At 43.0% G+C, this 26,301-nt stretch overlaps 1 protein-coding gene and 1 pseudogene across 4 annotated transcripts in view; both read right to left on the bottom strand.

The window, feature by feature from the left end:
- LOC105468083 (KIAA2012 ortholog) overlaps positions 1 to 26,301 on the bottom strand; it is a 141,406-nt gene that overhangs the window by 15,762 nt on the left and 99,343 nt on the right. For all 4 annotated transcript variants that reach the window (XR_003015057.2, XM_011718042.2, XM_011718043.3 and 1 more), the window contains exons 16-19: positions 5,753 to 5,843; positions 3,489 to 3,654; positions 2,319 to 2,433; positions 101 to 420 (exon numbers count right to left, since the gene is read on the bottom strand). Coding sequence is in view for 3 of the 4 variants with exons in the window: in XM_011718042.2 (XP_011716344.2) it covers positions 101 to 420; positions 2,319 to 2,433; positions 3,489 to 3,654; positions 5,753 to 5,843 (692 nt within the window). In the remaining variant the exon portion in view is untranslated. The remainder of the gene's footprint in view (positions 1 to 100; positions 421 to 2,318; positions 2,434 to 3,488; positions 3,655 to 5,752; positions 5,844 to 26,301) is intronic.
- LOC105477123 (proteasome subunit alpha type-2-like) lies at positions 10,439 to 26,274 on the bottom strand (annotated as a pseudogene).

Genomic DNA, 26,301 nt, shown 5'->3' with positions numbered 1-26,301 from the left:
TAGTAAGTGCAATATAATTAGGCGCAGCTTTTCCCACCTCTGCAGTCGTGCCAAGTGAGAACAGAACTTCCTCTGTCAAGCTGAGGACATCAGACCCTACCTTGGAAGGGTCCTCACAGCTTCTCTCTTCTTTAGATTCCATGTTGCCAGTGACAGTTGCAATCTGGGAGGGTGATGATCTTCCATCTAGAGAAACTTGAGTCTCCTGGGCATCATATTTGGGAGAAAGCCAAAGGTCCTCTACAAAAGAGTCTGAAGCGAAGGAACCTCTATTTGAGGTGTCTTCTGTTTCGTCAGAGTTGACATCAGGCCCACTCAGCTCTGCCGCTGTCTCCAGATTTCTTTCCTTCTGTGTCCTTTTCCTTTGGGGTCTTGTTTTTTTTTCTAATTTTTTTTTAGCCTTTGAGTCCTTTGACTTTCCTGGGGGAGAACAATTGGGGATAGAGATATAGCTGAGTTAACTTAATGTGATCACTAGACATCCTTTTTACTAACTGTTTTTTTTTTTTTTGAGACAGGGTCTTGCTCTGTCGCTCAGGCTGGAGTGCAGTGGCACGATCATGGCTTACTGCAGCCTCGACTGCCTGGGCTTGTGATCCTCCCACCTCGGCTTCCTGAGTAGCTGGAACTGCAGGCATACCACCATGTCTGGCTAATTTTTGTATTTTTTGTAGGAACAGGGTTTTGCCATGTTGCCCAGGCTAGTCTCAAATCCCTGAGCTCAAGCAATCCGCCCACCTCAGCCTCCCAAAGTGATGGGATTACGGGTGTGAGCCACCGTGCCTGGCCCCTTTTTAGTAACTTTTAAAAGTTAGCATGCAGTGGATTCACCTGGGGTGCAGATTCCTGGCCCCAGCCCCAGAATCTGGTTCAGTGGGAATCCATATTGTAACAAACACCCCAAGTGTTTTGGGAAGAGTAGTTCACAGACCACCCTTTGAGAAACTACCTTATCCTCTTTGGATCAACTGACATTCAACCGTCTTGCTATTAAATAAGTTCTATTTCAGCTGGCGTGGTTGCTCACACCTGTAATCCTAGGACTTTGGGAGGCTGATGTGGGCAATTAACGAAGTCAGGAGTTTTAAACCAGTTTGGCCAATATGGTGAAACCCCATCTCTACTAAAAATACAAAAATTAGCTGGGCATGGTGGTGGGTGCCTATAATCCCAGCTACTCGGGAGGCTGAGGCAGAAGAATTGCTTGAACCCGGCAGGCGGAGGTTGCAGTGAGCCGAGTTTGTGCTACTGCACTCCATCCTGGGTGACAGAGTGAGACTCTGTCTCAAAAAAAAAAAAAAGTTCTGTTTCACTCTGACTTATGGAGGGGGCAGGACCGTCCAGAGGGGAGGCTTGTACACACAGCTGGAAAGTCATGCCTTGAGAGTCTGACTTGAGGTTGCAGCTTTGCAACCTGGCAAAGTTCAGCCTTCCGCACTCTAAGGACCCTTCCTTCGCTTCACCTTTGGTGGGGGCACCACAAGTATTTCCTTTTCCTAATTCCGCTAATGCTACCCAAGTCATGGGCTACAAAAATGTAAACTCAGCAAGAGATGAACAAGCAAATCTCAAAAATAGGTTTCGCTCAGGAGCATATCCATTGCTGTCCTTTCTGGCAGCATTGGATTTGTTTGGAAGGTCTTCTGAATGATGTGGGCAGTAAAGGATGGGTGTAAGTTTTAGGCTAAAGAAAGTCTTCAGAAGCAACAAAATCCGAGTTCCTGGTTAGGCTCAACCTAGGGAACCAAGACAGAAACTGTAGCTTGGAAGATCATTCAACACTTGTGGCATCCTTCCCCTTCCCAAATGCTCTCACTACCCAATACTCCGATTATGTGATATAGTTATTATTTTTTGGAGGTAGTGGCAATAGAATCTGTTGGGAGTCAAATAGGAAAGGACAAACCCTGGGTCTACCATTTTACTGTCTGATCTGCTTGATATTATGTAAGTCACCCAACCTTGCTCAGCCTCAGTTGCTACGTGAATATAATAATAACACTTCCGTCATGGAGATGTTGTGAGGATTTAACGAGATCACATATACAGAGTCCTAATAGAGTAGGTATTCAGTAAATTGTTATTATTATAATTTCCTTTCTTGGTGATCACAGGCCTCTAGGCTCCCCGCTTTCCTGTATCTCTGTCTATTAAGATACTGACATGACGTAAGGCTGCAATACCATCTTAGCTGTAGTAGTCAAGGAGACTCAAAACAGAGAGTTTGTCCGGTAGGATCCATGCTAATTATCCATACTACCTCCAGACCCCTAACAGAAGTCTTCTCCAGGTTGTTACTTGCAGGCACACTCTCTTACCAATGGCAGCCTCTGCTTCCCCGTAGACCTTTCCTTCTCTCTCCCTTTTGGGTCCTTTGGTTTTGTCTTTCTTGGGTCTTTTCTTTCTCTTGGACTTGTCAATCAAATCCCTCTCCTAAAGGTGAAAAATCAAGGAAGGGGACCATGACATGTATAGGAAATGAAAAAAATCCATCAAAGAAGATTATGTCGAACAAGGTGACAGACTGGCTTAGAATGGAATTTGTGTGGGTTCCAGGTGAAGTAGAAGAGTGAATCTTAGAGAATGCAGAGCCGATGGGGAGACTCAAAGGTTCAGCCTTTGATGTAAAACTGCTGGGTATAATTTCATAAGAGGAGAGAGGAAGAAAAAACACTTAGGGCCTGCTTCCTTTCTTAGTTTCTAAATCATGATCTACAGAGCTGGGTCAAAGTGAAACAGTTTTCACCTTTGGTAGATTGGTGTTGCCATGATTAACGGTTAACTATTCTAAATCAAAGCCAGCTTTATTCACTGCGGAATTATTTGCTAACTTTCAGGAAACCTCAGGCAGATGACCACAACTATGTCAGTCTTCACTTTTCCCCATGGGCTAGAACAACACAGTGGTTCCTCCTAAGAGAGGATGGCAGACTACCCACTCAGTACCTTTGTAGGAATTAGAAATGGGACCGGGTACAGTGGCTTATGCCTGTAATCCCAGCACTTTGGGAGGCTGAGGCAGGTGGATCACTTGAGGTCAGGAGTTCGAGACCAGCCTGGCCAACATGGTGAAACCCCGTCTGTACTGGAAAAATACAAAAATTAGCTGGGAGTGGTGTCACATGCCTGTAATCCCGGTTACTCGGGAGGCTGAGGCAGGAGAATCGCTTGGACCTGGGAGGTGGAGGTTGCAGTGAGCCGAGATCGCCCCACTGCACTCCAGCCTGGGCAACACAGTGAGACTGTGTCTCGGGGGAAAAAAAAAAAAACAAAAGGGAATTAGAAATGATGTTCCATCCTTCAGGAGGATGCAGCCCAATGTGGCTGTGCAGGGCTTGGTAAGCAGACCCCAGGCTGGACCTCAGTGCCTCCCTCATCCCCTTTATCAGGTGCCCTCATATAGTTAGCAATCTATACAACTGTACATGGTATCCTTGATGAACTCCAAGTAGGGTTTTCAGACCAAGCTTTTAGGGGTTTACACTCACACGACTGATGCTGGCTGATGTCTCCCGGCTAAATAGTCTCGGTTCAGCCTTCCCTTCTCTTTCTCTTGGAAGAAGAGATGTATACACAGCGCTCAACTTCTTGGGTGACTCAGGCCCGTATCCCAGAAGTCCTTTGTGTAGGTGGTGTATATCATAATCTCTGCCCCTTTGAAAAGAGCAAACCAACAGGACCAAACTAAAGAAAAACTCTGGTGGAAAGAAAGAGGGCAAGTGAACCAACATCGAGCCCCTGTTCTCTGCAGGCACTGTGCCTGACATTTGACATACTTAGTCAACTCTTTTTCTTCTGCATATCCCATGGTAAGGAAGATTAGAAAGATTGGTCTTCACTTTTGGGGTTTCCTCAGGATAAACCCTAAAACTTAGACAGTGGGAGAAATAGTTTGCTCTTTGGGGTTGCATATTTATGCTTTTAATTGAATGGCATATAATTATTTAACTGAAATTTCTTCTATCAAAGGATTAGCTGGAAAAAGAAAGTGACCTTTAAGAAAGATTGTGTTAGGAACATGTAACTATCCATTCATTCCTTTATGCCCTCTGAATTCTTTTTTTTTTTTTTTTTTTTTGAGATGGAGTCTTGCTCTGTCCCCCAGGCTGGAGTGCAACGGCACAATCTGGGCTCACTGCAACCTCCACCTCCCGGGTTCTAGTGATTCTCCTGCCTCAGCCTCCTGAATAGCTGGGATTACAGGCACCTGCCACCACGTCCGGCTAATTTTTGTATTTTTAGTAGAGACAGGGTTTCACCATGTTGGTCAGGCTGGTCTCAAACTCCTGACCTTAGATGATCCACCAGCCTTAGCCTCCCAAAGTGCTGGGATTACAGGCACGAGCCACCATGCCTGGCTACATGCCCTCTGAATTCTATCCTTGATCAAATTCAGCCACTAAAAGGTCATGTGCTGTGTTGGTTTTATCCATTGTAGAACTGCTGTCATTCGCTGTTTGCCGTGATGATAACTGACTTATGCCCTCTGGGTAAAAAGGACACTGAAAAGCAGCCACATGGATTGCAGTGACAGCAGCAATATCAGCTACTGTGTGCCTGCTGTGTGCCAGGCCTGGTTCTGGGCATTTTATTTTATTTTTTTAGCTAAATGAGTATTCTCTTTACTGTGCTCTGCTAGTACACGGCCTTACTGTAGAAACCTGAGAAATATTTGTTGAAGGAGGTGAATGGAATTTCCTGTAAATATATGAGACTTTAAATCATTCAATGTCACTCTATAAAAGCCTATAGGAGAAGTCTCCTTTAGAATTTAGTGCTTGGAAAACCTTTAATTTCCCTGAGGAATAGCTATGCTGCAAATGAGAACCACAAACCTGATCGTTTTGCTTTTTTTTTTTCCCCAGAAATCTCTATGTCAGGAATCCTTCTGTCAAGCCTTAAATTAAGTCACAAAGGCTATAATGACTTCTGTGAAATGTTTGTGTTTTTTTCTTCTGATTTAAAATTTTTTTGTGTGTTTTTTGGTGGGGCTGGTTGTCATAAGCATTTAAAATACATTGTGAGGAAAGATCAGGTATAAAATTCTAAAAATGGAGTTCCTCTGGTGGCTGTCTTATTCATCCAAGTGCCTTTCCCCCTTTATTCCTGGGGAACACAAAAACTTTTTGACCCAGGAGGGAATCCTTACATTCCTGGGCAGATGGCGGGTTCTTAAGTCATCGAGGTTTTCGGGAAGTCACAATAGGCTGCAGTTCCAGATGGAAGCAGAGAGGCCACACCAGCTGCCACTACCGAAGGTACTTAAGTGAAAACACTATGCCTGACAGGCCAGGCTTGCAGTAAGCACATTAGTACAGTACACAGGAAGCACTCAATACAGGCTAGCAATTATTATTAATATTGGTGTTAAGATTATTAGCATTATTTATTTTACTCAGAGCTGATTGAATGCTGAGGGGAGAAACTCAGGTTGAAGTAATAGATTTCAGCTTTCTAGGCATCTCTGTAGATCTCAGATTGGACAAATGGAAAGAGCTGTTCCCACATGGTTAGAGTTAACTTCACTCTTTACCCAACCAGCCAAATAATAAGGTTTAGGTAGGAAACACATCACAATATAATCATCCCCAAGAATCTTTGTTTCTTAGACAACCGTTTAATTTTGGCTGTCGGAGCACACTGTCAGCTGAGAACTCCCATGCCTGTCTGAAAAAAACCAAACTAAATCAATTAAAAATACAAACAAAATAAAAGCAGAGAAGCCCATGTTATTACAACTTTGAATACTTACACCTTTTGCACAATATCTGCCTCTGGGGTCCGGATGTGCTCAGTTTGGGAAGCCCTGAGAGAGTCAAGGGTCATACTCTTTGGCTCTGAATCTGTGAAAACAGAGTATCAATCAATAAAGGACAACAGGCAGCTATCGTAGCAGGAGATCAGACATGGAAAAACGTCTACCTGGTGAGTAGCCAAAGGCACATAAATTAGAACAACGACATAGGCTATACCTAGAAAATTAGCAAATACTTCAGAAACCAGGGCTGACACATGGCAAGTAACATTAAAATTAGTATTAAAATATCCTTTGGGAAAGTGATATGACAGTATGTATTGGCAATCAGAAAAATGTTCTAGCCTTTGATCAGGAGTCTCACTCCTGGGTGTTTATCATAAGGAAAAATTCAAAAGAAGAAACAAGCTTTTGTATCAACTTACTTCTTATTAAATTACTTTTCTTTTGAGACGGAGTCTCGATCTGTCACCCAGGCTGGAGTGCAGTGGCGTGATCTCGGCTCGCTGCAACCTCTGCCTCCTGGGTTCAAGTGATTCTCCTACCTCAGCCTCCTGAGTAGCTGGAACTACAGGTGTGTGCCACCACACCCGGCTAATTTTTATATTTTTAGTATAGATGGGGTTTCACCATATTGGCCAGGCTGGTCTTGAACTCCTGACCTCATGATCCACCCACCTTGGCCTCCCAAAGTGCTGGGATTACAGGTGTGAGCCACTGCGCCCGGCCAAAATTACTATTAATAATGAAAAATTAGAAACAGCTCAACAAGGGAGAAGGGGGAAGTAATATATGATACATTAACTTGACATTTAAAATTATGGTTAAAAAGACAAATAAGCAATATGGAAAATACGATATGACAAGTAAAATTTCATTATAAACTACAGAATAGTGTGTTAGAACTCTATAAAATCTGGATGGATACGAACTGGAAAACAGAAAAAGGAAATAATAGATAACATTGGGAAGTTTAGGTGTGTTGGTACATTTTTTCCTAAAGGTTGTAACATTGAAAAGCAAGTTGATTTTAAAAAACAAATGTTAGGCTCACACCTGTAATCTCAGCACTTTGGGAGGCCAAGGCGGGCAGATCACTTGGGGTTGGGAGTTGGAGACCAGCCTCGTTAACATGGTGAAACCCCATCTCTACCAAAAATGCAAAATTAGCTGGGTGTGGTGGTGCATGCCTATAATCCTTGCTACTCGGGAGGCTGAGGCAGAATAATAGCTTGAACCTGGAAGGTGGAGGTTGCAGTGAGCCCAGATAGCACCACTGCACTCCAGCCTGGGTGACAGTGTGAGACTCTGTCTCAAAAAAAAAAAAAATATATATCTATATATATATAGTTTTATATATATATATCTCTCTCTCTGCAAAAAACATTTTTTTTTTCGAGACAGAGTCTCGCTCTGTTGCCCCGGCTGGAGTGCAGTGGCACAATACCAGTTCACTGCAACCTCAGCTTCTTGAGCTCAGCCAATTCTCCCCACCTCAGTCTTGCAAGTGGCCACTACCACAGGTGTGCAACACTATGCTCGGCTAATTTTTCCTATTTTTCGTATAGACAGGGTCTCACTACATTGCCTAGGCTGGTCTCAAACTTCTGGGCTCAAGTGATCCGCCTGCCTCAGCCTCCAAAAGTGCTGGGATTACAGGCATGAGGCTCCATGCCTGGCCAAAAAACAAATGTTATCTTATGAGGATATGAGGCAGGGTTACACAGGCCATACAGCTAGTGGTCTTTGCTGGGTGCTCTGAAGACCATGTTGGGTTACTCTTTTAGAATGAAGAGTCTCCAGACTAAGACTTCATATTGGACTAGTCTACATCTTATTTTAGTTACTTTAAATAATTTTTTGATTATGGAAGATACATTTTATTGCAGAAAAATTGGAAAACACACATACAAAAAATCATAAAGAAGAAACAAAACTCCCACAGTCAACTCATAACTATTAGAATGACTACAATTAAAGACTGACTGTACTGAGATTTGACAAGGATGTGCAGGAACTGGAACTCTCATCTACTGCTGTTTGGAATGTAAAATCGTACAACCACTAAGGAAAATAATTTGGCAGTTTTTTAAAAAGTTAAATATATACCTGCCATACCATCCAACTGTTCTACCCCTAGGTATTACCCAAGAGAAATGAAAGAAATGAAAGCATAAATCCATACAAAGACTTGTACACAGAGGTTCATAACAGTTTTATTTGTAATGGTCAAAACTGAAACAGCTCAAATGTCCATCAAAAGACAAACAGATAAACTGGTGTGTATATATACAATACAATACAACTCAGCAGTAAAAGGCAATGAACTATTGATATACTTGGCAACATGGATGAATCTCAAAATAATTATGTTGAGTGAAATAAATCATACGAAAAAGTACATACGGCTGACTGGGCGCGGTGGCTCATGCCTGTAATCCCAGCACTTTTGGGAGGCTGACGCAAGCGGATCATCTGAGGTTGGGAGTTTGAGACCAGCCTGACCAACATGGAGAAACCCCATCGCTAGTAAAAATACAAAATTAGCTGGGTGTGGTGGCGCATGCCTATAATCCCAACTACTCGGGAGGCTGAGGCAGAATGGCTTGAACCCGGGAGGTGGAGGTTGTAGTGAGCTGAGATATCCCCATTGCACTCCAGCCTGGGCAACAAGGGCAAAACTCCATCTCAAAAAAAAAAAAAAAAAAAAAAAAAAAAAAAAAAAAAAAAAAAAAGAAAAAAAGTACATATGGCATGATTCCATTTATATAAAATTCTAGAAAATGCAAACTAATCTATAGTGACAGAAAGCACATCAGTGGTTGTCTGGGGATGAAGGAGGCTGGAATAGGGGAGGTATGAGGAAACTTTTGGGAGTGATGAATATTGTATTTTGATTGTGGTGATGGTTTCATGGGAATTGTACAGTTTGAAAAGGTCTAATTTATTGTATGTCAATTATCCCTTGATAAAGCTGCTTTAAAAAAGTAGCAAGAGATATGTTAACACAAGGAAAGTGCCTAAACTAGTGCCAGCACACGGTAAAAACCAACAAGAACAAAAAAAATCTCACCATGCTCTCTCACTCTACCCATATACAACTACTGCAAATATTTTGGTGTATTTACTTTCATGTATATATAGTGAATATCATATTTCCATATAATTGATTTGTGTATATTCAATTTTAATCTACTTTATATTATAATTTTCCCATATAATTATTCTTAAATTTTTTTTTTTTTATTCTTAGAGACAGGGTCTCGCTCTGTCGCTCAGGATGGAGTGCAGTAGCATAATCACAGCTCACTGTAACTTTGAACTCCTGGGCTCAAGGGCCCTCCAACCTCAGTCTCCTGAATAGCTGAGGCTGCAGGTGTACACCACCACACCCAGCTAATGTTTAAAAATTTTTCTTTTTGTAGAGACAGGGTCTTGTCATGTTGCTCAGGCAGGTCTCAAACTCTTGGCCTCAAGCAATTCTCCTGCCTCAACTTCCCAAAGTGTTGAGATGACAGGCATATGCTGCCACACCTGGCCTAAATGTTCTTAAAAATGATTTTAGGCTAGATATGGTGGCTTATGTCTATAATCCCAGAACTTTGGGAGGCTGAGGCAGGCAGATCGGTTGAGCACAGGAGTTTGAGACCAGCCTGGGCAACATGGTGAGACCCTGTCTCTACGAAAAATAGAAAAATTAGCTGGGCGTGGTGGCATAAGTCTGTCATCCCAGCTACTCAGGAGGCTGAGATGGGAGGATCACTTGAGCTTGGGAGGTTGAAGCTGCCGTGAGCTGTGATGGCACCACTGCACTCCAGCCTGAAAGACAGATTTTTAATATAATAATATAATAAGCTGAAAGATTATTAAAAAAATTTTTTAATAGCAGCACAGTATGTTATCGTATGAATATACCTTAAATGACTTAACCAAACATGTAATTTAAAATATTCATATTGCTTCTATTTTTTATAACCATAAAGAACTTTGCATAGAATATCCTTGAAAGGAATTTTTATTTTGTTTTGTTTCTGAGACAGTCTTGCTCTGTCGCCCAGGCTGGAGTGCAGGGGTGTGATCTTGGCTCACACCTCCTGGGTTCAAGCAATTCTCATCCCTCAGCCTCCTGAGCAGCTGGGATTACACACATGCACCACTATGCCCAGCTAATTTTTTGTAGTTTTAGTAGAGACTGGGTTTTGCTATGTTGGCCAGGCTGGTCTTAAACCCTGGCCTCAAGTGGTCCACCTGCCTCGGCCTCCCGAAGTATTGGGATTACAGGCGTGAGCCACAGCATCTGGCCAGGAATGTTTTGATTATTAAAAAATTTACTCTTTGTTCATATTTCTGATTATTAACGGATGTACAGTCTTTTTTTGTGGGTTTAGCAGTTTATCAGGATTTATAAGTGTCATTTTAAAAACAGTCGATTTAAACCATGTAGAAATAAGTATGCAAAAAGTCAGCAAAACAAAACATACTTTAAACATGTTTAAGTAGATAGATTATCTGAAATTCTGGATTTTTCAGTCACTTCATTGTTATGCTATAGCAGCCAAGTAATTTTTCTTTTTTTTTTTTTTTTTGAGAAGGAGTTTCACTCTTGTTGCCCAGGCTGGAATGCAATGGCGTGATCTCGGCTCACCCCAACCTCCGCCTCCCGGGTTCAAGTGATTCTCCTACCTCAGCCTCCTGAGTAGCTGGGATTGTAGGCACACACGACCATGCCCGGCTAATTTTGTATTTTTAATAGAGACAGGGTTTCTCCATGTTGATCAGGCTGGTCTTGAACTCCCGACCTCAGGTGATCTGCCCACCTCGGCCTCCCCAAGTGCTGGGATTCCAGGCATGAGCCACCGCGCCCGGCCGGCAGCCAAGTAATTCTTAACTTCAGTTGGAGTAAGCCCCCTAAATCCAGCTTCGTTGAAGATTCCACCTTCTATATTATCCTCTGTCATTTGGCCTTCAAAGTTTTCCTTTAGGGTTAAGACGGCTGTATGAATGGCATCTTCAAGTTCCAGATCTTCATTTTATTTTTTCTCAAGGGAAGTTTTCCCATTCACATAGTTCTTTCCCATTGCTGTGGCTTTCCATGCCAAGTAAGCTCCAGATGGATCTGACTGAAATAAATATGGTCGTCCCTTATCCCAACCACAAACAAGTAAAGAAACTCCAAATGAACGAACACCACCTGACTGAGTACATTCTTACATCACAGAAGCCACTCTCTGTACTAGGTGAGCTGTGGGAATGGGCACTTGGTACACAAGATAGTATTGTTGAGCTAGTTTTGAGCTCTGTGCACATCTCGGTCCACGCCACTGTACACCAAACCTGTATGCTTGATAATTGGTCCCACTTTGTGTACACTTCGCTCATCATACAGAATGAATTTCTGTTTTTTCTCGGTTGCTATTTGCAGCTTTAATTCCCACTGACAGGGCTCCTCCAGGTACAGCAGCCAAAGTGTATTTAATCTAGACAAGTTTACCAGAGCGGCTGAATGCAGTTAGCGAAAAGCTCCGCCATCTTTACCCGAAGAGCCAAAGCACAAGGATGTACAGTTTTGAAGTCACAATGCCTACTGCCAAATTGTTCCCCAGACAATTTGTACCAATTTGAATCAGACAGACACAGATTCTGGTCTGAGGGAGCTTACATTCCAGTGGGGAAGATGAATATTAAAACCAACCTCAAAACACAAAACTGTTTTTGAAAGGAAGACGCTAATACTCAATTCGTGCCTTTCTCTCTGAGAAGTAGATTCTTGCATGAATTTATTTATCCTCAGTTTTGTTTATTTGAAGATGTCATGGTTTTAAAGAAAGATTTGAAAAGAAAAGGTCACCCATTATTCCATTGGCATCATTCCCTTAATACTACAGTTAATCTATTTTTCAATGTTAGATTGTGGTTTCCCCACCCAAGAGCTTCTTTGCAACTTTGGTTTTCTTCTGCTTCTACTCAGGTTCAGGGAGGTGTTCACTGTCTCACAAATCAACCTCCAGACTTTAGAGGGGCACAAGATTATTAACGAGCAAAGGTGGTTGAGGAAACTGGAAAGGTTAACTGGAGCTGTACCTTGGAACTTATTTTGTCTTGGATAATATGTAACATTACCAGAGAGCAGAAGCTAATTAAAGTATCTTAGTGTCAAAGGGTAGTTCTGTGAGGGTTTCTTTCCTTAACATGGCTGGCTGTGAAAAAACTCTCACTGAAGACTTTCACTGCTCTTCACAACTATTTTGAACTCAGGGACAGGGCACGATAGAACCAGCAGAGGGCGCATTTGTATTGACCAAAAGCTGAGGTTCTACATTGGTGAAACTTCCATTGTGACTAGAATGGAAACCTTCCCAGTTTTGGGATGTGGGCCATAGAAGGGTGATTTTTTTTCTCTTCGTAAAATAACCTGATATTTAGGAAGTATTGGAACAAACGAAGTCAGTGCTTTGAATAATAACTTACAACTTTTAACTACTTTTTAAAAGTCTATAAAATATCTTAAACATTCACAGTATAGGAAAAATACTGTGTACTCATTGCCTATGGATTTACCACTTAGTTTTGTAAAATTTTAACATTTTGCCATCTTTGAGTCATGCATTTTTTCCTCCCTCCCTCCTTCCTTCCTTCCTTCCTTCCTTCCTTCCTTCCTTCCTTCCTTCCTTCCTTCCTTTTTCTTTCTTTCTTTCTTTCTTTCTTTCTTTCTTTCTTTCTTTCTTTCTTTCTTTCTTTCTTTCTTTCTTTCTCTTTCCTTGTTTTCTTTCTTCTTTCTTTTCTCTTCTTTCCTTTTCTTTCTTTTTTTTTTTTTTTTTTCTGAGACAGACTCTCACTCTGTTGCTCAGGATGGAGTGCAGTGGCACCATCTCAGCTCACTGTGACCTCTGCCTCCTGGGTTCAAGCAATTCTCCTGCCTCAGCCTCCCGAAGAGCTGAGATTACAGGCGTGTGCCACCATGTTCAGCTAATTTTTGTATTTTTAGTAGAGAGAGGGTTTCACCATGTTGCCCAGGCTGGTCTTGAACTCCTGACCTTGTGATCTGCCTGCCTTGGCCTCCCAAAGTGCTGGGATTACAGGCATGAGCCACTGTGCCCGGCCTGAGTCATGCATTTTCTAAAGAAAGAAAACATTTAAGACACAGTCCAAGACTTCATTTATCACATGCTACTATAGTTTGAATAGAATTGTCTCCTTCAAAATTCATGTGTTGGAAACTCAATATTCAATGCAGCAGTGCTGGGAGGTGGGGCTTAATAAAAAGTGTTTAGGTCATGGAGGGCTCCATCCTTATGAATGGATTAATGCTGCTATAAAAAGGGTTTGTGGGCTGGGCACAGCGATTCACACCTGTAGTCCCAGCTACTTGGGAGGCTGAGACCGTGGATAGTGTTAGCCCAAGAATTCAGGTTGAGCCTGGGCAACGTAGAGAGACCCCATCTCTTAAAATAAAAAGGGCTTGTGGGAATGGGTTCCCTCTCTCTTGCCTTTTTGCCTCCCACCATGTGAGGACACAGTAAGAAACCTGCATCTTGACCTTGGGCTTCTCAGCCTCCAGAACTGTGGGAGACTGTTCTGTTCTTCATAAATTACCCAATCTCAAGCATTCTGTTATAGCGACACAAAATGGATTAAGGCACATATAAGCCCATTTCCCTCTCTCTCCCAGAGGTAATCAGTCTCTTCAATTTGATATTTATCAGTCTTCATATATATTTTTATATCTGTATTACATATAAATGCACATGTAAATATATAGTATTATTTTCCATATTAAAATTTTACATAAATGATATTTGTATAACTTTTTCAACTTGCCTTATTTTGCTTAATAAGGCAAAAAACCCTTAATAAGGTTTTTGGGATTAACCCATGTTAATACATGTAATTTTATTTTCAGCTATCATACAGTATTCCATTGTATGAATATATGCACATTTTAAAATCCATTTTACCATTGATGGCCATTTTGATTATTTCCAATTGTTTGTGATTATAAAGAATGTTTCAGTGAACCTTTTTAGGTGAGTCACTGTTCATCTATACTTTCTCTAAAGGATACCTGGGAATGAACTTTTTGGGTTGCAGGATATATGCATCTTCAATTTATTGATATTTCCAAATTGCTCTAAATTACTAAAAGTTTATATCCTCATTAACAATGTTTATAGACTTTTAAACTTTTGCTGGTCTGATATATATGAAATGATATCTTTTTATTTTAATTTGGATTGTCCTGATTAGTAGGAAGGGAGAACTTTTTTTTTCTGTATGGCCATTTATTTGGGTTTCTTTTTCTGTTAGTTGCCTGTTCATATCATTTGCTCATTTTTCCTTTGGGTTGACTGTCTTTTTTTTCCCCTATTTGTAGAGGGAAGAAATGCTGCTGCATTTTGGTTACTAAGCCTTTGTTGGCTATATGCATTGCAGGTATCTCCTTCTAATCTGTAATTTGGCTTTTAACTTTATACTGTCTTGTTGAAAACTTTAAACTTTAATATAGTCAGATTCATTGGCCGGGCATAGTGGCTCACACCTGTAATCCCAGCACTTTGGGAGGCCAAGGCACGCTGATCACTTGAGTTCAGGAATTTGAGACCAGCCTGGCCACCATGGTGAAACCCTGTCTCTACTAAAAATACAAAAATTAGCCAGACTGGTGGTGCACACCTGTAATCTCAGCTACTTGGAAGGCTGAGGCAGGAGAATCACTTGAACTCAGGAAACAGAGGTTGCAGTGAGCCAAGATCATGCCATTGCACTCTCTGGGCAACAAAGTGAGACTCTGTCTCAAAAAAAAAAAAAAAAAAAGATTTATCAATAATTTTCTTCATGGTTTGTGTTATGAATAATAGGTAAAAAGTTTTTTCCTTTCCCAAATTCATAAAGCTATTCTGTTATATTTTCTTCTAAAAGTTAAATTTTGCTTTTTGACATTAAGCCCCTGAATACACCTGATATTTTGTGAGGTGAGAATTTTAAAATTGCATAACCAGTTGTCTCAAAATTATATAGTGAATAATAGATCATCCTTTCTCCACTATTTCCCTTTATAATGCCATTTTTGCTATATATCAAGTTTCCATACATGGTCACATTTATTTCTGTATTCTCTATTCTCTTCTGTCTGTCTCTAAGCCAATAGCACACAGTCTTATTTTTCACAGCTTTAAAATAAGTTTTTATATTTGTCAGGGCAAACTTCCACTTTGTTTTTCTTCAAAATTATACTGGCTAGTGTCTCAGTCTGTTTCAGGCTGCTATAACAAAATACCATAAACTGGGTAGCTTAAAAACGACAGAAATTTATTTCTTATGGGTCTAGAGGCTGGAAAGTTTAAGATCAAGGTGCTGGAACATTCAGTGTCTGGGGGAAGTCTCACTTTCTGGTTCATGGAGGGCACCTTCTTTTGTGTCCTCGCATGATAAAAGGGGCAAGACAGCTCTCTGGGGCCTCTTTTTTAAAGGCACTAATCCCATTTATGAGGGCTCTGCCCTCATGACTTAATCATCTCCCAGAGGCCCGACCTCTAAATACCTTTACATTGGTGATTAGGTTTCAGCATGTGAATTTTGGGGGGACACAAACATTCAGACCATGACAGCTATTTCTGGCTTTTCTATATGAATTTTAATACCAGCTAATCGTGTTCTGCCAAAAACCCTGTTGGGGATTTTTAAAACTGAAATTGCACTGAATTTATAGACTGCCAAAAGGAAAAACCAAACCAAACCGGAATCTGAGCAAGTCTCTAGATCCAAGTGTTAACTTACAGGACGTGTGGAAGACAGAGAAACATGTTAAACCACACCATGAGGATGCATCCACGAAGTCTAGATTCAAACTCAACAAGACAAGTGACCCTATTTCCTACAAATACACTAAAAGGGGAAAAAAAAAGAAATGGAAGGGAACTTATAAATTCAATGAGATTTAAAGGCCATATCAACCAATTGCAAACAGTTGGTTTGCAAATTCCAAAACAATTATAATAATTATGGACAATTTGAACTTTGAAAACTGATTGAATATTCAATTATATTAAAGAATTACTAGGCCGGGCGTGGTGGCTCATGCCTGTAATCCCAGCACTTTGGGAGGCCGAGGCGGGCGGATCACAAGGTCAGGAGATCGAGACCACAGTGAAACCCCATCTCTACTAAAAATACCAAAAATTAGCCGGTTGCGGTGGCGGGTGCCTGTAGTCCCAGCTACTCAGGAGGCTGAGGCAGGAGAATGGCGTGAACCTGGGAGGCGGAGCTTGCAGTGAGCCGAGATCGCGCCACTGCACTCCAGCCTGGGCGACAGAGCAAGACTCCGTCTCTCAAAAAAAAAAAAAAAAAAAAAAAAAAAAAAAAGAATTACTTAAATTTTAGGTGTAATAATGGTATTATGATTATGTTAAAAGCCATTTCTCATCTTTGGGAGATATGTTCTCAAGTATCCATGAGTAAAATGATGTGAACCTAAAATTTGTTTCAAAATAACATGGGAGAAAGGAGTTGGAGATATAGGTGAACAATATTGGCTAAGAGATGGGTATATGGGGTTCATTGTGCTGCTCTGTTCACCTCTGTGTATGCTTGTAGTTTTCCATAATAACAATTACTTTTAAATTCTATTTTTAAATTGTGCTTTATGTTTCCAAACACTGCTTTTTACACAATTGATTTCTGTTTATTGATCTGTATTTAGTAATCTTGCTGAATTCTTCTGTTTGTCTTTTAATGTCTTGTCTGTACAGTTCCTTGAATTTTCCATATAAGTAATAATATAGTCTGGAAATAATACCAGTGTCATTTTCCTCCTTCCTATCCCTTCATCTTTCCTTTCTTTGGTTTCTTTACCATTCTGGCTAGCATTGCTAGTACAATGTTGAATAGAATCAATGATAGAGGACATCCTTCTCCTAGTCCTGTCTCTAAAGAGAATGCTTCTTGGCCAGGTGTGGTGCTGCATGCCTGTAATCCTAGCACTTTGGGACGCCAAGGAGGGTGGATCACCTGGGGTCAGGAGTTCGAGACCAGCCTGACTAACATGGTGAAACTCCATCTCTACTAAATACAAAAAATTAGCCAGGTGTGGTGGTAAGCAACTATAATCCCAGCTACTTGGGAGGCTGAGGCAGGAGAATCACTTAAACCTGGGAGGTGGAGGTTGCAGTGAGCTGAGATTGTGCCATTGGACTACAGCCCTGGGCAACAAGAGCAAAACTGCATCTCAAAAAAATAAATAAATAAAAATAAAATAAAAATAAATAAAAAATAAAAAATAAAATAAAATAAAATAAAGAATGCTTCTCAAGTTCTACCATTCAAGTGTGATATTTACTATAGATTTTTCATGGATACTCTGTCAAAATCAAGAAGCCTTCTTCTATTCTTAGTCTGATCAGTTTTAATTGGGAATGGGTGAATTTTACTTTTCTCCTTTTGCATCTATTGAGATGACCCTAAGGCTTTTCCCCACTAACCTGTTGGTGTGGATTATAAACATATTTTCATATGTTAGATCCTCTTTGAATTCTTGAGATAAACCAAATTCAGTTGTGTATATTGTTAATACTTTTAAAAATATAAGCTTAAGAATTTGATTGGTTAATAGTTTATTTAGGAGTTTTGTATGTTTGATCATGAGATTAGTCTATAATTTTCCTTTTTTTATTTTTATTTTTTGAGACGGAGTTTCGTTCTTGTTGCCCAGGCTGGAGTGCAATGGCGCTATCTTGGCTCACCACAACCTCTGCCTCCTGGGTTCAAGTGATTCTCCTGCCTCAGCCTCCTGAGTAGCTGGGATTACAGGCATATGCCACCACACACGGCTAATTTTGTATTTTTAGTAGAGATGGGGTTTCTCCATGTTGGTCAGGCTGGTCTCGAACTCCCGATTTCATGTGATCTGCCCGCCACGGTTCCCCAAAATGCTGGGATTACAGGTGTGAGCCACCACACCTGGCCTATAATTTTCCTTTCTTATGTTGTCCTTATCTCTAGTTTTAGCTGCTTTTGGGTTTTGACAAATTTAGGTCTCTTGTTAGAAATGAGCTTTTCTCCCTGGAAAGTGAGGAGAATTTTCAGAATCAAGGGATGACTGTTGCTCTCTGGGACTCTGGGGGACTTCCTTGAGGGGGGACTTCCTCAGTCTGGGCTGAGTAGGAGTAAGCCAGAAACATTCTTAAGGGTGCACCACTTCCCACTTCCTCCTCCTCCAATATGAAGGAGAACTTTGAAATACTTCCCAGAGGAAAGATAGAGCAGTACCAGAGTTAGGTCATCTAGGTGCTAAGGACTAGCAGAATATTTTGCACCCAGTACTGTGGTCTGCAGATAGCAGGGCCTGGCAGTGTGCTGTGCTGTGACTGTGCAAGCATCATACTGGGCAATGTGGGGAGCAAGGAGCCCCAGACCTTTGCATGGTGCCATCTTCCAGGCTGTAGATTCTGGTGAGTGGCACCACCAGGACTCCTGGGCACACACATCTGGTCTCCCTGTTTTCTCCACAGTGTTAGGAGGAACTTTTCCAAAACTGGCTACTCCTCACTTCCTTGCACAGGTCAGGCAATCATTACACTTGCTCCTTCTGGAGCTGTTTATTCCTGAAGCCGGAAACTGCCCAAGGAAAAGCCTTCAAAATGAAACTGACCTGAACGGAACTGAACTGAACTAGATAACCACAAACACTGGGCAGAGACTCCAGTTACCCTGGTTTTAATAATTAGTTGTCATGCACAATTCTCTTGACTTGTAGACCTCAGGTTTCTTCATCCATAATATAAAAGAACTTCTAGATCACCTCCAAGATTCATGCTGGCTTAAAAAACATACTGCCATAATTTCGTGATGTCTCCCTGACTTTTTACTATTTCCTCTCAGAAACACATGGATGGCAGCACAACTCAAAGATTCAAGGACTGTGGAGTCATAGAAACCTGGGTTCATCTCTCAGCTTCTCCACTTACTGGCTGTGTGCCCTTGGGCAAGTTACCTAACCTTTTTGAGCCTCATTTTCCTCATTTGTGGAATAGGGATAATGCACTTTACCTCATAAGGTTATAGTGAGGATAAAATAAATTCAATAAAGCACCTAGCATTATGTCTTGCTTCATAGTCCAAGAATGGCCAAGCATGGTGGCTCACACCTGTAATCCCAACAGTTTGGGAGGCCGAGGCGGGAGGATCACCTGAGGTCAGGAGTTCGAGATCAGCCTGGCAAACATGGCGAAAACCCGTCTCTAATAAAAATAGAAAAATTAGCAGGGCATGGTGGTAGGTGCCTGTAATCCCAGCTACTCGGGAGGTTGAGGAGGGAGAATTGCTTGAACCTGGGAGGCGAAGGTTGCAGTGAACCATCGCACCACTGCACTCAAGCCTGTGCAACAGAGCAAGGCTCTGTCAAAAAAAAAAAAAAAAAAAAAAAGTAAATGCCGGAAATTACTTCCCTTTTCTCCACACCTAAGTGGAAAACTGGCCAAAATAAAACGGTATCAATTAAAAAGTCCAAATTGTTTCGGTGGCACTTCAGGGGTTTGCCTGCCTCCCTGCCTTCTCCAAAGCGACTATGCGTGCTTGCTTTTCAGTTGTTTAGCCCTTCTAGCTCTGCCAGTCTCCACCTCGGGATGGAGTCCACAGGAGGCTCCAGCGTTAGAGACATCACAAGCAACCACAGAGAGGAAAAGAAAAGACTAAAGGAGGCGACACACCCGGAGAAGCGACCTTTCGAGGAGAGCCCGCCTGGGGTCTTGAGCTCACCGGCGAGGAGCTCCTTTTGTAAGGCCGGGACGACTCACGCAGCTGAGAGACGCTAGGCAGAAGCTTCTCCAACGCCGCGGGGACCCGGAGTGGCGCTATTGAAGCCACAAACCCCGCCGGCCCCGAGAAGAGCTGCTCCCTGTGCGCCTGCTGCGCAGCCCCTGCCGCCGTGGAGGCGCAGATGCCGCACTGCTGGGCCACTTTGGCTTCCCTCCCCGATTGGCCACACCTTTTTTCCCTTTAAAAAAACTGCTTGGCTCACGCCTGTAATCCCAGCACTTTGGGAGGCCGAGGCGGGCGGATCACGAGGTCAGGAGATTAAGACCATCCTGGCTAACACGGTGAAACCCTGTTTCTACTAAAAAATACAAAAAATTAGCCGGGCGAGGTGGTGGGCGCTCCAGCTACTCCGGAGGCTGAGGCAGGAGAATGGCGTGAACCCGGGAGGCGGAGGTTGCACTGAGCCGAGATCGCGCCACTGCACTCCAGCCTGGGCGACAGAGCTAGACTCCGTCTCAAAAAAGAAAAAAAAAAAAAACAAACACAAAAAAACCCCAAAAAACTGTTTGAAGAATCTTTTCATTCATATTTCTCTAGTTGGTGTGTGTGTACACGTGTGTGTCTATGTGTCTGTGTGTGTGTCTGTGTATGTATATGTGTATGTGTATGTGTCTGTGTATATGTGTGTGTGTCTGTGTGTGTGTGTGTGTGTGTGTGTGTAGTATTTCTTTAAATCTTGATTTCCCGGGACCTTGCTGTTTTCTCCCCTGGGGAGGGGGGCAAACCCTTTTTTTCATAGCTGTTAACATCCAGAATTAATCTATGCAGATGGCCTGGGGAGGTCAGCCTCACTGTTGCCCAGCTCTGTGACCAAGGATGTGGTACTTAACCACTCTGCCTCAATTGTCTCATCTGACAAATAGGGATATCAAGGGCTGCTTCTTTACAGGATTAGTATAAAAGTTAAATGAGGCACTTTACAGAAAATGCATAGCCTGGTGCCTGGCACACAGGGAGTAAGAACTGCTGCCTTCTCTTGATGTCTTCATCACAAATGGGTGAATGCAATCTAGGTTCAGTAAATGCCTTCCTTCATGTCAGCCATCACCTCCTTCAGGAAACCCTAGCTGATTTCTCCCTATCCCTTCTGCCCGGGTCTGGGTCAGTTGTCCTTCCTGTATTCTCTTAGAGCACTGATCACACTCCACTCACTGGAGCTGTCTGCACACATATCTGTTTCCTCCACCAAAGCGGGAGCTGCAGTAAGGAGTGTGTTTTATCCAACCATGAAGGCTATGAAACTTAGCAGGGATCAGCAAGTGTATGTTGAGTGAATAATGGACGCTTCCATTCAGGCAGTCGGTGGTTAAAGAATTAAGAAGGCCTGAACCTGGAGGCTGAACCGTGGAGCTATCTCAGTGGTAGCACTGTGGATTCTGCTTTTCCCCTTAACAGAAACAGTTCCAATGTCATTGAATCACAGAAAGTGGGAAACGATATTGGAAGGTCAATTTTGTTATTTTCAGATCAGGAAGTGGAAGCCTCCAGAGGCCCAGGGGTTTATGGAGTCCTCATGCCATGCAGGAGCACCACGGCAAAGTAGTGCTCCCATCTTGACCCATTGAGCTCTAACTTGTTGCTGCACTGAGCCAGGGCTCACAAATGGCACCTGGATGGCCTCCTTCCAGGCTGTCACCTGAGGGAGGCTGGGTGGTAGCAGAGGTTTATGTAGGACACAGTGAAGGTGGCAGGCTGGCCTTCCCCGGAAGTGGGGGTTGGGGATGAGCTTGGGAAGTAGGCCCGGCCCCAGTCGTGGATCTGCAGCCTACCACTGTGCAAGCCTGAGCGACTCATAGATGGCCAGAGCATCGGAATGGAATGGGGCCCTAGAGATGATCCATCACAGCCTCCTTGGTTTATGGGAAAGGAGACCAAGGCCCAGAGAACCAGGCCCAAAGGCACAACTGGTAAAGGAATCCATGTCTTTTGAATCTGAAACCCACTTTCCTTGATGAATAGATTCCAGTGGTTCCCAGTATCAACGGGCATATGAATCATTTGAGGACCTTGTTATAACACAGGCAGGTCTGGGGTGAGACCCCAGATTCTCTTTTCTAATAAGTTCCCAGGTGCTGGCTAGAATGGATCTACATAAGTGGTTCTTAGAAAAATCTCTGGTCTAGGCCGGGCATGGTGGCTCAAGCCTGTAATCCCAGCACTTTGGGAGGCCGAGACGGGCGGATCACGAGGTCAGATCGAGATCATCCTGGCTAACACAGTGAAACCCCATCTCTACTAAAAAAAAATACAAAAAACTAGCCAGGCCAGGTGGCGGGTGCCTGTAGTCCCAGCTACTTGGGAGGCTGAGGCAGGAGAATGGGGTGAACCCGGGAGGCGGAACTTGCAGTGAGCCCAGATCGCGCCACTGCACTCCAGCCTGGGCGACAGAGCGAGACTCCATCTCAAAAAAAAAAAAAAAAAAAAAGAAAAATCTCTGGTCTAGACTGCACTATGATGAAATGACTTGGAACACCAGCCAGGAATTAGACCAGCCTTATTGGGTTAATGAGAGCATTGACTGCTGGGACACTCACCAAGAAGCTGATAGAGCCAGTGTCCTCCTTCCCCATCAGCATCAGTCACCTGTTGCCTGTTGGCTGCTTCTGGGTCTATGGTGAAGATGCAGGTTCTGGCTGGTGGCTGTAGGTTCCTTGACTGCACCCTCGTTAGAGGGCTATGACCTTAGTAACCCTGGGAGGCACTGTTTCCTCACAGGTAACATCATGCCTGCAGTTGAAGTCTTCACTGTGAGGCCTTGAGGGTGGGAAACTTGGTTTTGTCATCTTTGAATCCCTTGAATACTCAGCATATTCATTCATTTATTCATTTGACTCATTCATTCATTTATGAAACATTTATCGGGCCTGAATAAGGCATGATTCTTGCCTTCAAGCAGCTCACATAACACATGGGGCTATAGGTGGTACTTAGTAGCCACCCAATAAGCATGTGTGCAATCGAATTAGACTTCAGGGGCCCCAGGGACCCCCTGCCTGCCAGCTCAGACTTTTCCATAGGAGAGGAATAATCCTTCCATCGTGTTTGAAGTCACTTTACTTTGGCCTTTGTTAGAACAGTTGTACCAACATCCTATCTACTACACATCTGTGTCTTGAATAAGGCAATAGGGCTCTGGGCCTCCTTTTTTTGACAGAACAGAAATGATGGAAATGGCTCATTGGTTTCTGAGAGTTTCCACAATACCTGCCTTTCATCCCCACCCCTGACATTGTTCCAGGATGCTCCTTAAGGACCCCTTGCACCTCATGCAGGGTTCCCCAAATCTCTCACTCCTCCTGACTCTTAAAGCGGTTCTGTCATGTCCCAAGGAGTTATGTCCCAGTAACTTCACTGAATGCAGAGGCTGGAAGGCTGCTTCATTCATTTCGGGTCTGCTGCCCACACCTGGACTTAAGCAGAGGACTATATGCATCCCCCAATGCCCCTTCTGCCACCGAGACTGGGAAAGTAAAGAAATCAGGTTGTTACCTTAGAATAAGGCTCTCCTGACAAGGAGCAAATTGTATCTCCTATTAAAGCTTTTTAAAAAGTAGATGAATATCCCTTCTTGAGCACTTTGTGACAGATACTTTTCTTTCCCTTCCTTCCTTCCTTCCTTCCTTCCTTCCTTCCTTCCTTCCTTCCTTCCTTCCTTCCTTCCTTCCTTCCTTCCTTCCTTTCTTCTTTCTTTCTTTCTTGACAGTCTTGCTCTGTCGTCAGGCTGCAGTGCAGTGGTACAATCTCGGCTCACTGCAACCTCCGCCTCCCAGGTTCAAGTGATTCTCCTGCCTCAGCCTCCCGAGTAGCTGGGACTACAGGCACATGCCACCACGCCTGGATAATTTTTGTATTTTTAGTAGAGATGGGGTTTCACCAGGTTGGCCAGGATGGTCTCGATCTCTTGACCTCGTGATCCACCTGTCTCAGCCTCCCAAAGTGCTGGGATTACAGGTGTGAGCCACCGCGCCGGGCCCTATGACGGGTACTTTTCTAAGCACATTACATAGTTAACTCTTCTTTGTCACAACCACCCATGAGATCAGTACTGTTAGTATCCCCATTTTACAAAGGAAGAAAAAAGATGCCCAGAGAAGTTCAGTAACTTACTCAAGGCCACACAGCTAGTAAGTAACGGAGCTAGAATTTGAACCCTGGGAATCAGACTTCATAATCAGTGCTCTTGATCGCAATGATGCTGCTGAAACAGTGCCTTCCCACCAATTCCTTCCCCACTACCTATTATTATTATTATTTTATTTTCTTAGAGACAGGGTCTTGCTCTGTCATCCAGGCTGGAGTGCAGTGGTGCAGTCACAACTCACTGCAGCCTTGAACTCCTGGGCTCTAGGGATCCTCCTGCCCCAGCCTCCTTAGTAGCTAGGACTACAGGCCCTCACTACCATGCCTGGCTAATTAAAAAAATTTTTTTAGAGGCCAAGACGCAGGGCATGGGGAGGGGTCTTGCTCTATTGCCCAGGTTGGTCTCCAATAACTCCTAACCTAAGTGATCTTCCTGCCTCCCAAAGTGCTGGGGTTGGAACCATGAGCGACTGTGTCCAGTATTTCCTCCTACTGTTTTTAAAAGAACAGGTTAAATTGAGTTGCTGCCAAATTCAGGGAAATACATACTGGAAACAAGGCCCAGGGCAGTGATTCAAAACTGTGGTTGCTGGTCCACCAGCATCAGAATCACCTGAGAACTTACTAAAAACCCAAATCGTCAGGCCTCAACCCAGATCTAGTGAATCAGAAACTCTGAGGGCGGGGCCTAGAAATCTTTAGTTTAACAAGCCTTACAGGTGATTCTGATGCACATTGAAGTTTGAGAACCACTGGCCTAGGAAATAAACAAGAATTGAAATAAGAATTAAAATTTTACTATTTCCCTGGATTTTCGACAGGGGTAGAGGGGTGGAAAGTGGTTTTTTTTTTTTTTTTTTTTTTTTTTTTTTGAGACAGAGTCTCGCTCTGTCACCCAGGCTGGAGCGCAGTGGCGCAATCTCGGCTCACTGCAAGCTCCGCCTCCTGGGTTCACGCCATTCTTCTGCTTCAGCCTCCCGAGTAGCTGGGACTACAGGCGCCCGCCACTGCGCCGGGCTTTTTGTATTTTTTAGTAGAGACGGGGTTTCACCGTGTTAGCCAGGATGGTCTCAATCTCCTGACCTTGTGATCCGCCCTCCTCGGCTTCCCAAAGTGGAAAGTTTTGTATTTAAAGCCAGAGCAATTTTTCAAAGCCACTTTGATTTGGAGGTTGCTGATTTGACCTCTCTTGTGGAAACTTGGATGAAGTGTTCTCACCAAGTCTAAGACTCATGATATTCTCACCACAGGTGGCAGCTGGTTCACTGCTTATAATTAACCATGAAGATCACGACTTAATTTAGAGTAGGAAAAAAATCCTGGTAATTAGCCTTAAGACCTATGGGAAGAAAATTGATCCTCTTTTTTTTTTTTTTGGAGACAGGGTCTGGTTCTTTTGCCCAGGCTGGAGTGCAATGGCATGATCATAGCATAGCTCACAGCAGCCTCAAACTCCTGGGCTCCAATGATCCTCCCGCCTCAGCCTCTGGAGTGATGCGACTGCAGGCATGTGCCACCATGCCCAGAAATTTTAAAAATTTTTTGTAGAGACAGGATCTTGCTGTGTTGCCTAGGCTGGTCTCAGACTCCTGACCTCAAGTGATCCTCCTGCCGTGGCCTCCCAAAGTGTTGGGATTACAGGCATGAGCCACTGTGTCCGGCTGAAAATTGATCCTTAAATAGTTAAAAAAAATTCCTTGGCACTCCTTCCTCTTTTTTCTTCAAATACTTGAAATCCTTTCTGAACATTAGCGTTTATCATTCAGGACAGGAAAATGCCTTCTTTAATTTTCTGTGGTGATATTTCATTGCATTAAAGATGGTCTGAATAACCTTTATGCAACCCAGCTGGTGCCTGCTTTTCTGTCATGAGACAGGAAATCTGTTTTGACTGACTTGGTCATTGCTTAGGTTTGGCCATGTTCTGTGCTGCCTAAAACCTCCATTGCACTTAGCCAAGCCCTTGGAGCCCTGTCAGTGTTCACATTCTGCATGTGTGATTTATGATATGGCAGATCTGAAGACTGGAGCATGTTTCCCTGGCTAGTGTCACTCTGCCTTGAAAATGGAGGTGGTAGGAGCTCATGTGAACAGAAACCTGCTTAGAAGCTTAGCCAAACCCAGGATCAGGCTACCATAATATACTGTTGTCTGATATCCTCAAAACAACAAACTCTTGTCAATTTAGTATAAAAATAAATTACTTTTGATTGGATGCCAACTGAAGGACATGGTACAAGATATAAACAGAAAAAGATGAAGTTAAGGGTGAAATCCAAAATCTGTGACTTTACGCATTTTTTTTTTTTTTTTTGAAATGGAGTTTCGCTCTTGTTGCTCAGGCTGGAGTGCAATGGCGTGACCTCAGCTCACTGAAACCTCCGCCTCCCAGATTCAAGTGATTCTCCTGTCTCAGCCTCCTAAGTAGCTGGGATTACAGGCATGCGTCATTGCACTCAGCTAATTTTGTATTTTTAGTAGAGATAGGGTTTCACCATGTTGGTCAAGTTGGCCTCAAACTCCTGACCTCAGGTGATCCACCTGCCTTGGCCTCACAAAGTGCTGGGATTACAGGCATGAGCCACCGTACCTGGCCTCCCATTGACATCTTTTAACAGTGCGAAGTTCATCTGACAATTATGGTTATAAGATTATAA

The sequence above is a fragment of the Macaca nemestrina genome, chromosome 11 (assembly GCF_043159975.1).
Source record: "Macaca nemestrina isolate mMacNem1 chromosome 11, mMacNem.hap1, whole genome shotgun sequence".
Lineage (NCBI taxonomy): Eukaryota > Metazoa > Chordata > Mammalia > Primates > Cercopithecidae > Macaca > Macaca nemestrina.
This window is presented reverse-complemented; position numbering and strand designations above follow the sequence as displayed.